This window comes from Ranitomeya imitator, chromosome 2, assembly GCF_032444005.1.
Source record: "Ranitomeya imitator isolate aRanImi1 chromosome 2, aRanImi1.pri, whole genome shotgun sequence".
In the NCBI taxonomy this organism is placed as follows: domain Eukaryota; kingdom Metazoa; phylum Chordata; class Amphibia; order Anura; family Dendrobatidae; genus Ranitomeya; species Ranitomeya imitator.
The window spans coordinates 47650200-47663620 of NC_091283.1; the positions used below are offsets into that span (position 1 = coordinate 47650200).

At 50.1% G+C, this 13421-nt stretch overlaps 1 protein-coding gene across 1 annotated transcript in view; it reads left to right on the forward strand.

Moving 5' to 3' along the window:
- LOC138661753 (cytochrome P450 2B4-like) overlaps nucleotides 1-13421 on the forward strand; it is a 48954-nt gene that overhangs the window by 21270 nt on the left and 14263 nt on the right. Inside the window, exon 4 of the mRNA XM_069746647.1 lies at nucleotides 10560-10720. Coding sequence (XP_069602748.1) covers nucleotides 10560-10720 — 161 coding nt within the window. The remainder of the gene's footprint in view (nucleotides 1-10559; nucleotides 10721-13421) is intronic.

Sequence of the window (13421 nt, forward strand, 5' to 3'; positions counted from 1 at the left end):
CCTGTCACTCATGTCCTTACACCTGATTCAGACTGGGCGGCCGCAACCGATCCCTTCTCGCATGCCGCGGCCATGAGGCCGCACAGTCTGAAGAAGGCGGAAGGAGATGATTAAAGACAGGCGAAGATATGCACTGCTCGTGCCCATCAATCACACCCTCGTAGTCAAATTAAGTAAGACAACGAGGAGCGTTGTTTCAGGCAGGGGGCGGACGCACAGGCGCAGCCAGCCAACCAATGATGTCAGAAGACGGGCAGCGCTACCAAGGGGGGTGCTGCGTGTCATTAAAAAGGAAATATACACCTCAGGGACATTGTAATGGTCTGTAATGAGACACATTTTGTACGTGTTACATTCAACGTGGGCAAGGAGAAAAAGTCAGCCACCTTGTACAAATGCAGCAGTACTGCTGTACAAGGTGGCTGTTATACATAGAAACACCTGGGGGTGGGTGGCAGGGTCCCTTTAATTTCAGTTCATGTGCCTGTGTGGCGTTTGCAGGTCACGTTGCCGGCTACACAGCAGGGGAACAGCTGGCGGTGCTGAACCCCACTGACACATTGGCGGGTGTTTTTCTCTGTGCAGATAGCACTTCCGGGCAAAAACTAGCGGTGTTAGAGCCCAGGGTCAGCAGGAGGAGGAGAGGAGCAGAGTGTAGGCCGCAGCCTGCACTGGTGGCAGCTTTTGTTCGGTTGTGCCAGTATGGCTTGTGCTGGACACGTTGCCGACTACACAGCAGGGGAACAGCTGGCGGTGCTGAACCCCACTGACACATTGGCTGGTGTTTTTCTCTGTGCAGCTAGCAGTTCCGGGCAAAAACTGGTGGTGTTAAAGCCCAGGGTAAGCAGGAGGAGGAGAGGAGCAGAGTGTAGGCAGAAGCCTGCACTGGTGGCAGCTTTTGGTCTGTTGTGCCAGCGTGGCTTGTACTGGACACGATGCCGACTACACAGCAGGGGAACAGCTGGCGGAGCTGAACCCCACTGACACAATGGTGGGTGTTTTTCTCTGTGCAGCCAGCACTTCCGGGCCCCAACTGGCTTAGTTAGAGCCCAGGGTCTGCAGGAGGAGCAGAGTGTAGGCCGAAGCCTAATTGAACCAATTTCAAAGGTAACCTTTAACCCACCCTCAGGTGTTACAATGTTGAAGAGCCACACCTTGTGCAGCAGTAAAGCTCCACAAGTTAAAGGTTGCTCTTTAAGTTTTGCTCATTGCACACGCAGAATGAAAGACGTACACAATTTAGCCCATTGAACAGTAGAACTGTATTGGAGGCGTGACTTGTCTTTTTAAGGAGACGCAGCACAGGTGCACATAAATAACGCTTTGGTGCTGGGCGCAGCCTCCTGAGCGTTGTTATTTGCTGTACAGGAGTCTGCGCTATTGTGACCCCTTGGCCATGCGCTGTGAGCGCTGCCTGTCTTCTCACCTCATTTCATGTTGGCCAGTGCGGTTAGCAATGGGCATGAATCCCAGATCCGCAGTGTGTTTTCAAAAATTCACACTGCGTGGCTGGGATTTGTGGCCTTGTGCAGTAAATATGTTTGCCACTCACACATGTCCTTACACCTGCTTCAGACTGGGCGGCCTCAGCTGATCCCTTATCGCCTACCACGGCCATGAGGCCGCACAGTCTGAAGAAGGCGGAAGGAGATGAGTTAAGACAGGCGAACATATGCACTGCACATGCCCATCAATCACACCCTCGCAGCCAAAATATATGAGACAACGAGGGGGGTTGTGTCGGGCAGGGCGAACGCACAGGCACAGGCAGCCAACCAATGATGTCAGAAGACGGGCAGCGCTACCAAGGGTGGTGCTGCGTACCATTAGAAAGGAAAGTCACACCTCAGGGACAGTGGAATGGTCTCAATGAGACACATTTTGTACGTGTTGAGTTCCACGTTGGCAAGGAGAAAAAGTCAGGAACCTTGTACAAATGCAGCATTACTGCTGTACAAGGTGGCTGTTATACATAGAAACACCTTGGGGTGGGTGGCAGGGTCCCTTTAATTTCAGTTCATGTGCCTGCATGGCGTTTGCAGGTCACATTGCCGGCTACACAGCAGGGGAACAGCTGGCGGTGCTGAACCCCACTAACACATTGGCTGGTGTTTTTCTCTGTGCAGCTGGCAGTTCCGGGCAAAAACTGGCGGTGTTAGAGCCCAGGGTCAGCAGGAGGAGGAGAGGAGCAGAGTGTAGGCCGAAGCCTGCACTGGTGGCAGCTTTTGTTCTGTTGTGCCAGCGTGGCTTGTGCTGGACACGTTGCCGACTACACAGCAGGGGAACAGCTGGCGGTGCTGAACCGCACTGACACATCAGCTAGTGTTTTTTCTGTGTAGACAACACTTCCAGGTGGCAACTGACAGTGTTGAAACCCAGGGAATCAAAGAGGAGCAGAGTGTAGTCCGAAGCCTGCAGTGGAGCAAGTTGAAAGGGAACCTTTAACCCCCCCCCCCCCAGGCATTTGTTGCTGAAAGAGCCTTCTTGTACAGCAGTAATACTGCACATGGAAAATGGTGGCTCCTAAAATTATGCTCCTTGCAAACGCTGAAGTACACACTCATATAATGTGTCCCCTCACACCGTCAAACCGTCACGGAAGTGGGACTTTCCTTTGTAATGTGATACAGCACAGCCGTCATTCCAACCCACTTGGTGCCGTGCGCCACCTCCTCAACGTTGTTTGGTTCTGTCACGGAGCCTGCGCTGTAATGTTATCCCTTGGCCATGCACAGTTAGCGGTGCCCATCTTCTGACATCATTTAGGTGTCAGGCTGGCAGTGCCTGTGCGTCAAAGCTGCCCGAGATACAACCTCGCAGTGTCATCTAATGTTATCCCACTGCGGGCCAGGGATCCATGGGCATGCGCAGTGCATATCATCGCCTCTCACTCACCTCCTTCCTGCTTCTTCAGACTGTGCGGCGTCACGGCCGTGGCATGCTATTAGGGATCAGCTGACGCCACCTAGTCTGAAGAAGCTTGAAGAAGGTGAGTGAGAGGCTAGTATATGCACTGCGCATGGCCATGGATACCAGGCCCACTGTGGGATCACATTAGACGACACTGCGAGGTGTCATTTCGGGCAGCGTGGACGCACAGGCGCAGCCAGGACGACAACAAATGATGTCAGAGGACGGGCAGCGCAAACTGTGCATGGCCAAGGGATAACATAACAGCGCAGGGTCCATGACGATATCAAACAACGCTAAGGAGGCAGCGCACGGTGCCAAGGGGGTAGCAATGACGGCTGTGCTGCATCACATTACAAAGGAAAGTCCCACCTCCGGGACGGTTGGACGGTGTGAGGGGACACATTACATGAGTGTGTAGTTCAGCGTTTCCAAGGAGCATAATTTCAAGAGCGACCTTTTCCTTGTGCAGTGTTAGTGCTGCACAAGGTGGCTCTTTCTGTAACAAACGCCTAGGGGGGGGGACAGGTCCCCTTACATTTTAGTTGTGCCAGCGTGGCGGTCGCATGACACGTTGCCAGATACACAGCTGGGGATCAGCTGACATTACTGAACCCCAATAACAGAGGAGCGACTGTTGACTCTGCAGACAGCACTTCCAGGCACCAACTTGCGGTGTGAGAGCCCAGGGACAGCAGGAGGAGCAGATTGGAGGTATTGCCGCACACACAGCTGGGGATCAGCTGACGTTACTGAACCCCAATAACAGAGGAGCGACTGTTGACTGTGCAGACAGCACTTCCAGGCACCAACTGGCGGTGTTAGAGCCCAGGGACAGCAGGAGGAGCAGATTGGAGGTATTGCCGCACACACAGCTGGGGATCAGCTGACGTTACTGAACCCCAATAACAGAGGAGCGACTGTTGACTGTGCAGACAGCACTTCCAGGCACCAACTGGCGGTGTTAGAGCCCAGGGACAGCAGGAGGAGCAGAGGAACAGAGTGTAGGCCGAAGCCTGATTGGAGCAAGTTGAAAGGGAACCTTTAACCCCCCCCCAAGACGTTTGTAGCTGAAAGAGCCATCTTGTGCAGCACTAAGGATGCAAAAGGAAAAGGTTGCTCTTTTAATTATGCTCCTTGCAAACACAGAAGTAAACACTAAAAATGTGTCCCCTTATACCGTAAAACCGTCCCGGAGGTGGGAATTTCCTTCGTAATGGGACGCAGCACAGCTGTCATTCCTATCCCCTTGGTGCCGTGCGCTGCCTCCTCAGCGTTGTTTTAAGCTGTCACGGAGCCTGCGCTGTTCTGTTATCCCTTGGCCATACCCAATTAGCGCTGCTTGTCTTCTGACATAATTTGGTGTCAGGCTGTCAGTGCCTGTGCGTCCACGCTGCTCCAGATCTCACCTCGCAGTGTCGTCTAATGTAATCCCACTGCGGGCCTTGGATCCATGGGCATGCACAGTGCATATCCTCGACTCTCACTCCCCTCCTTCCCTCTTCTTCAGACTGTGCAGCGTCACGGCCGTGGCATGCTATTAGGGATCAGCTGACGGCGCACAGTCTAAAGAAGGCGGAGGGAGATGGGCGAGAGCCCGAGGTGAAGATATGCACTGCGCATGCCCATGGATCCCAGGCTCGCAGTGTGATTCAATCAGAAGACACTGCGAGGCGGGTTCTTGGGCAGCGCGGCCGCACAGGCGCAGCCAGCCTGACACCAAATTATGTCAGAAGACAGGCAGCGCAAATAGGGCATGCCCAAGGGATAACAGAACAGCGCAGGCTCCGTGACAGCTTAAAACAACGCTGAGGAGGCAGCGCATGGCACCAAGGGGGTAGGAATGACGCCTGTCCCAGCTCCGGGACGGTATATCGGTATCAGTGAACACATTTTATAAGTGTTAAGTTCTGCGTGTGCAAGGAGCTAAACTAAAAGAGCTACCTTTTCCTTGTGCAACATTACTGCTGCACAAGATGGCTCTTTCAGTAACAAACGCCGAGGGGGGGGGGACAGGTTCCCTTACATTTAGGTTGTTGTGCCAGCGTGGCGGTCGCAGGACACATTGCCGGCTACACAGCTGGGGATCAGCTGACGTTACTGAAACCCAATAACACTGGGTCGTATGTTTTGACTGTGCAGCCTGCACTTCTAAGCCGCAACTGGCGGTGTTGGAGCCCAGGAATAGCAGTTCAGGTGGTAGAAAGATGAACACATCAGGAGACTTGGATGACACCCAATTACTTAATCAGGCAGAGGAGTGGCAAATTCCTGCAAGATCCAGGCCTGGTTCATTTTCAGGAAAGTAAGCCGGTCAACGTTATCGGAGGATAGTCGCATGCGACGGTCTGTTAGTACACCACCTGCGGCACTAAAGACACGTTCCGATAAGACACTAGCCGCAGGGCAAGCCAGCACCTCCAATGCATACTGGCTTAGCTCTGGCCATGTATCGAGCTTGGAGACCCAAAACTTGAACGGGGAAGAGCCGTCTGGGAGTACACTAAGAGGGCAAGCCATGTAGTCTGTCACCATCTGACGGAACCGTTGCCTCCTGCTGACTGGAGCCGCCGGTGATGGTGTAGACATTTGGGGCGGGCACACAAAAGTTTTCCACAGTTGTGCCATACTGGGCTTGCCTTGGGCAGAGGCACTGCTTCTGCTCCCTCTTTGTGCAGAGCCTCCTCCTCCACTGCCTCGACGCACTGAGCTGGCTGCTTTGTAAAGCACTAGCAGCACTCCTCTCAGAAGATGATGGAATTCACCAGTGTGTCGTGGTACTCCTGCATTTTACGCTCCCGTGTCAACGCCGGTATGAGGTTTTGGACATTGTCACGGTAGCGAGGATCGAGGAGGGCGTACACCCAATAATCAGGCACGTTGAGAATGTGATCGATGCGGCGGTCGTCTCTCAGGCACTGCAACATGAAATCAACCATGTGCTGCAGACTGCCAACTGGCCCAGAAACGCTGTCCCCTGCTTGAGACATGATCTCTGCCCGCTCTTCATCACCCCACCCTCGCTGTACACACTGACCACTGGACAATGGTGGAACTCCCTCCTCTGGACGTAGCTCTTCCTCGTCCATTGACTCCTCCTCATCCTCCTCACAAAGGGTCCCCTGCCGACCCCTTTGTGAGGAACCACGTGGCGCTGACTGTCCAGAAGCTGATGGAAAAGGTGACTCCTCATCCTCCACCTCTTCCACATCATCCCTTATCCCTTGCAGGGTTTCTTGAAGCAAGCAGATAAGGGGGACAGTCATGCTGACTAGTGCATCATCTGCACTTGCCATCCGCGTGGAATAATCGAAAGGACGCAAAAACTGGCAGACGTCCTTCATAGTGGCCCACTCTGTGGTTGTGAAGTCTGATCGGCGCTGACTGCGACTTTTTTGCACCTGATGCAGCTGGTACTCCATTACTGCTTGCTGCTGCTCACACAACCGCTCTAACATATGTAACGTGGAATTCCACCTGGTAGGTAGGTCACATATGATGCGATGTTCAGGAAGGCAAAACCGACGCAGCAGAGCAGCAATGCGGGATCTTGCCAAGCTGGAACGCCGCAAGTGAGCACACTCTAGGCGGGCCTTGTGCAGAAGTGCATCAATATCCGGATAGTCCCTCAGAAAACTCTGCACAACCAAACTGAGCACATGTGCCAGACATGTGATGTGAGTGAGGTTGCCAAGGGCTAAAGCTGCCACCAGATTTCGGCCATTAAAACACACTACCATGCCTGGCTGGAGATTCGCTGGCACAAACCACACATCGCTCTCCTGCTTTAGGGCATTCCAGAGCTCCTGCGCTGTGTGGCTTCGATTCCCCAAAGAAACTAATTTCAAGACGGCCTGCTGACGTTTGCCCACGGCTGTGCTCATGTCAGTCGTAACAGGTAACCGTTCACGGGTCCATGTGGAGGTGGACTGTGACGGATCCTGCAGCGATGAATCTGAGGAACTTGTGTAAGAGGAGGAGTCAATGCGTACAGACTGGATTCCTGCAATCCTTGGAGTGGGCAGGACACGTCCTGCGCCACTCGCACGGTCTGTACCCGGCTCAACAACATTAACCCAATGGGCAGTGACGGAAAGGTATCGCCCCTGTCCATGTTGACTGGTCCATGCATCGGTGGTGAGGTGGACCTTGCTACTGACGGCGTTCAGTAGCGCGTGTTTTATTTGTCCCTCCACATGCTTGTGCAGGGCAGGTACAGCTTGCCTGTTGAAGTAAAAGCGGCTGGGCACCTTGTACTGTGGGACTGCCAATGCCATCAAGTCACGGAAGCTGTCAGTCTCCACCAGCCTGAATGAGAGCATTTCCAGTGACAGAAGTTTGGCAATGCCTGCATTCAGAGCCTGTGCTCGGGGGTGGTTTGCCGAGAATGCCCGCCTTTTCTCCCATGCCTGTACTACCGAAGGCTGTAGACTAGGCTGGGAGTGTGAGGATGACTGGGAACGTGGTACTGTGGGTGGAATTACACTAGGTCTCTGGACAACAGTGCCAGAGGTTCTTCCATGGCGATCCAAGGAGGAAGCCGAACCAGCTGTGCGTGAGCTGGAGGAAGAAGCAACACGAGGTGAAGAGGTGGTAGCTGCCGCTGTTGGTTGGCCTAGGTCTTCAGTGTGTTTTTGTAACTCCACCGCGTGCCTGGTCCGCACATGTTTCCACATATTTGTGGTATTGAGGTTGCTGACACTTTTACCTCTTTTTACTTTCTGATGACACAGCTTGCATTTGACAAAACAAATGTCATCTGCAACTGTGTCAAAAAAGGACCAGGCACTGCAAGTCTTGGGAGCGCCCTTTTTGGCTTTTGAAAGAGACAGGCTCCTAACTGGTGCCAAAGTGGAGGCTACAGGCTCCGCAGTCTTCCCCCTCCCTCTCCCTCTTTGGCCCGTTAGGGGAATCTCTTCCTCTGAGCTGCTCCCACCACCTTCCTGTTCCTCATGCCACGATGGGTCAAGGACCTCATCATCTCCACTACCCTCTGCCACCAACTGCTCCTCCTGGTTAGTCTCGGCATCACAGTACCAGAAAGCGGCACCTGAGTTTCATCATCAGATGCGTACTGCGCTGTGGTCACCACAGGCACTGACCCACCCGCCTCTTCAGAGTCAGAGAGACAAAGCTGTTGGGCATCCCTGCGCACTGCCTCTTCTTCCATTTCTCCAATACCGCTTGGCTGGCCCCCTGTTTCCAAGCCAAGAGATTCAGAGAACAGAAGTAGAGACGGCTCCTGTCCTGGGCTCTCTGACTGCCTGGCCAATTTGGCAGGTGGTGAAGAGACAGATGGCTGCTCTCCAGTGGTCTGTGCCTGAGAGGATGTGGCACTAATTGAAGTCGATGCGTTAGCTGCCATCCATCCGACAACGGCTTCAATTTGATCTTCACGCAGCAGCGGTGCACGGTGCTCTCCGACAAAGCTGCGCATGAAGGACTGTTCCCTGCTGAAACTGGGTGATGATGAGTCACCGGTGCCCGCAGCAGGCACAGAATCACCACGTCCTCTCCCTGTTCCTCTCCCTGCTCCACGCCCACGCCCACGACCCTTACTCCCTGCCCTCTTCATCTTGGTTGACAGATAAAGATAAGCAGAAAAGTACTAAGGCCTTAGTGTGTTTATTCCTGAAATGCTCCTCCTAACAGGTGTAAGAAACACTAATGTTGTAAAGTGTGGACTAGACTTTATTACTGATAAAATGTGGCCTACACAAGTGTTAAGTGGTGTTTGGTGAACTTTTACTTTTTTTTTTTCTGCAGATCGGGCTACAGAGCGAGTTTAACTCACACGGAGACCGTGCAGACAGCTGTAAACGGCGCTGCAAGGCCCAAAAACCCTCCTCTAGGTTATCCTATGTAGTGTTTTTCCACTATTTTGCTGGAGACGGGTGGAAAGACACTAATAGGAAATTTTTTTAAAAATTTTCAACAGGCTGCACTATTTGAAAAAAGGACAAGTTATTTTACAGTATGAGGCAGTGACAAACCCTGAGCTGAATACAACCGGCTGTGGCTGTACACAGACTACAGGGTGAGCTGCGCTCACACGGAGACCGTGCAGACAGCCGTAAACGGCGCTGCAAGGCCCAAAAACCCCCCTCTAGGTTATCCTATGTAGTGTTTTTCCACTATTTGGCTGGAGACGGGTGGAAAGACACTAATAGGAAATTTTAGAAAAAATGTGCAGCAGGCTGCACTATGAGCAAAAAAGGACAATGGATAGAACTGTGTGAGGCAGTGTGAACCCCCCCTGAGCTGAATACAACCTGGTATATGGCTGCACACAGACTACAGAGTGAGCTGCACACACACACACACACACAGAGACCTTGCAGAACGCTGTTAAAACAGTGCTGCAAGGCAAGAGCAAGGTAAACTGAACAGTAAACACAGTGTTTGCTAAATTAGCCTTGGAAAAGCAAAATAAAGCAATTAGCTATCTCAACTGGCCCTCAGTTAGAACACAGCGTCCTGTCCCTAACTGAAATCACAGCAGAGTGAGCGCAAAATGGCGGCAGCGCTTTTTTATAGTGCAGAGTGACATCATTTCAGCAGCCAATCACAGCTTTGCCAGTACTTACATGCCCACCATGCTAAACAGGATGTGCCCACACTTCCATTCATTCCTCATTGGCTGCTGCGTGCAGTTTGAATTCCGGGAACTTCCGATTCCGGTATCCGATACGCAGGAAGTATCGGAATTCGGTATCGGAATTCCGATACCGCAAGTATCGGCTGATACCCGATACTTGCGGTATCGGAATGCTCAACACTAGCAGACACTGTTTCTAGCTAATGCCACTCATCAGTGCAAAGTGTTAGATCTGGATTGGCTGTGTGAGAGGCGTCTGACCAGGATCCAAGGAGTAACATTTCTCCTTACAGAGAGTGACATGTCAAGCAAGCCGAGATGAGGAGACTTTAACTCGCATTGCTCCTCTGGGAAATATGCAAATTGTCTCTTCAGAGAGGAAGAGGACTAGAACTGTAGTGCCACCTATAGGAAGTAGCTGTCATCCTAAGTCATGTGACAAGGCTCATTAAAGGGTCTACATTGAGTTTTTAGGTTTGCTAGGTGGCACTAGAGTTCTAGTCCTCTTCCTCTCTGAAGAAACAATTTGCATATTTCACAGAGGAGCATTGTCTCCTCATCAAGATCCAAATAACAGAGAATTAGAGAACAAGGCACATACTGTACATTACCAAACTAAAGCTACAAATGGCAATGATGTAACCATTGTCAGCTAACTAAATAGCCAGGCAATCATTAAGAATGGGAGACACCAGGGCGAAACCCAGCAGGCGTGACCGAAATGGGTGGCTGGGCTGTCACTCACAATACTGACAACCCAGCATGCCCCTATCACTGAATGGGCACATGGGCGGTCATTCACAAAACTGACTGCCCAGAGCGCCCCTACATTTTATGTAGTGGCTGAGCTATCACTCACTGCGTCTCTAGTGACTCGTAAATGGCAGGATTGTGATTGCAAAAAAGTGACCAGTCAGGAGTTTCTCTCCTTTTGTTGCATGCTTCATAAGGGTTGTGTCATTGTGTAGTTTTTTTTTTTGCTGAACATTGCGGAGGGTCCCAATGTTTATAAATGTCTAAATTGTTCACGCATATCATTTTCTTTCACTAGAATCATTGGTGGATCCTCGGCCCTACCTAAGTAAAGCCGCCTGTAATGTTATTTTTGCTATTGTGTTTGGATATCGTCATGATTACGAGGATGCAGAGCTCCTGAATGTTATCTCGTTGATTTATTCTACATTCTCAATTATCAGCTCAAAATGGGGCCAGGTAAGAAGTAAGAATGGATTGATTCCCGGGCATCCTTCATATGTTGTGGCAGTGCCCCAGGTTGTCCTCCTTCTGGGTGGTGGTGCTGAGTAAAGTGGGACTGGTATACAGTTGCACTGTGCCGCGGGATCCTTTGGTATGTGTTTTGGGCTACGTGGAGGAAATTATAACTGATAATTTGTATAAAATGGTTATTGCTAGACTGTTATTTATTGCGCGAAAGTTGATCGCCAAGTTCTGGATTAGGGAAGAGCCACCAACAAGGAGAGACTTTATGAAGCAAGTGGACCATATTATTGCATTGGAGAGGAGTATCTACGTTAGGAGGAACAAGATGGACCTCTTTGACAGGCTGTGGAATCCATGGCTTTAATCAATGTGAGCTAAAGGCCTTTTGCCCCATTGGGAATATGGTTGACAAGTCACCTTCCTTTTCTTGTACTTTTATATATGATGTAGTAGGGGGGGGGGGCGACTCTTGACAGGTCTCTAGAGGGTGGGGGGATGGGGGGTGGGAGTTTGGTTTGGGATTAAATAAGTTTTCTAAAAAGTATTATACATTTGTATATTGCTGATGGTAAAGCATTCACTTTTATTGTTTATGTACAATATTTATGGTTTAATAAAAAATATCTGATTAAAAAAAAAAGAATGGATTGATTCCAAATAGAGATGAGCAAAATTTTGAGTTTTGCAAAGTTCTTTTTTACTGTTAAACATTTTGGCAAATAATGTGTATAATGAACTCTGATTGGTAGCAGTCATAGTTAGTCTCATGACCTAGGCTCTAGATGGGACAGGGCTAATACATATTAGCAGTATTAGTGATTACTTTTCAACCTTTTCCCACATATCATGCTTCAAACATAGATACCAAATCTAAATTTTTGGTGAAGAATCAACAAGTGGAACACAATTGTGAAGTTGACCAAAATTCTTTGGTTATTTTTAAATGTTTGTGGAAAATCAAAAACTGGAAAGTAGGGCGTGCAATATTATACGGCCCCTTTAACGTAATACTTAGTTGCACTACCTTTTGCTGTGATTACAGCTGCAAGTCGCTTGGGGTATGTGTCTATAAGTTTTGTACATCGAGAGACTGAAATTCTGGTCCACTCTTCCTTGGCAAACAGCTCGAGCTCAGTGAGGTTTGATGGAGATCGTTTGTGAACAGAAGTTTTCAGCTCTTTCCACAGATTCTCGATTGGATTGAGGTCTGTACTTTTACTTGGCCATTCTAACACCTGGATATGTTTATTTGTGAACAGGGGTGGATTAAGGGTAACCAGGGCCCCGGGCTGTTCAGACACTGTGGGCCCCCCGGGTCATGTGACGGGGGTCATGTGACGGGGGTCATGTGACGGGGCCCGGGGGTCATGTGACGGGGGTCATGTGACATACCCGAGCCAGATTATTCCAGAAAAATGGCCGGGCCCTACTCTACTGTAACCTATTAAATATTTGTTAAAATCTGCAATACAATTTAGGTATATTTTGACCAATAATATCACATACAAGGAACAAATACCACCGCACCATGACCAGACCACAAATTACAACCACAGTGATCGAATAATATCACATACAAGGAACAAATACCACCGCACCATGTCAAGACCACATATTACCACCACATAGTGACTGAATACTACAATACTGATCAGTAATAAAAAAAAAAACAAACAAACACAATACTATCACTATAAGTGCCAGTATTCACAGGAGATCTGTACTTAGTATGCAGTGTCTGTGTAGAGGTAATACAGAGATCACTGGTGGTATTATACACAGGAGCTCTGTATATAATGTATATGGAATACAGTGATCACTGGTGACATAGTACACAGGAGCTCTGTATATAGTATACAGTGTATAGTGTCAGTGTATAGGTAACACTGACTCACCAGTGACGTCTCTAGGTGAAGTCCTTCATCTTTCTTCCAGCAAAGACCGCCATCATTTTTTCCAGCCAGGACTCGTTTCTGCAGGAAATAACACAGTTATCTCGAGCTCCGCTTGCAGAACACATTACTTAATTTTTCACAACTTCTACATTACAACACGAAGAAAAAAAGGCGACAGTGTCACTCTGCACAGTAACAGGACCGCCCCCCCCCCCCATTTAAAACAGTATACTCAAAAAAATAAAATAAATACAGCACTGCAGTAATAATATCCCTTAATTAGCCCCTATGGTAATACTATTCCCCACCCTGGCCCCGTGTGTCTCATTCCTGGCTCCAGCCATATGTTCTCCCATCCTGCCCTCATGAGTATCCATTCTACACCATATGATCTCCCCATCCTGCCCCATCTGTCTCCATCGTATCCATCCTGCCCCCATGATCCAATCCTGCCCCATGTCTTTCATTCTGCCCCGTGTCTCCAATCATGCCACGTGTCTACATTCTGCCCATGCCTCCAGTCCTGCCCCCAGTGTGTCCAGCAATCTGCCCCAGTGTGTCCAGCATATTACCCCCAGTGTGTCCAGCAATCTGCCCCAGTATGTCCAGCATATTGCTCCAGTGTGTCCAGCATTGCCCCCAGACAGTGTGTCCAGCAATCTGTCCCAGTGTCTGACTCCAGCATATTGCCCCCAGTGTGTCCAGCAATCTGCCCCAGTGTCCAGCATTGCCCCAGACAGTGTGTCCAGCAATCTGCCCCAGTGTGTCCAGCAATCTGCCCCAGTGTGTCCAGCATA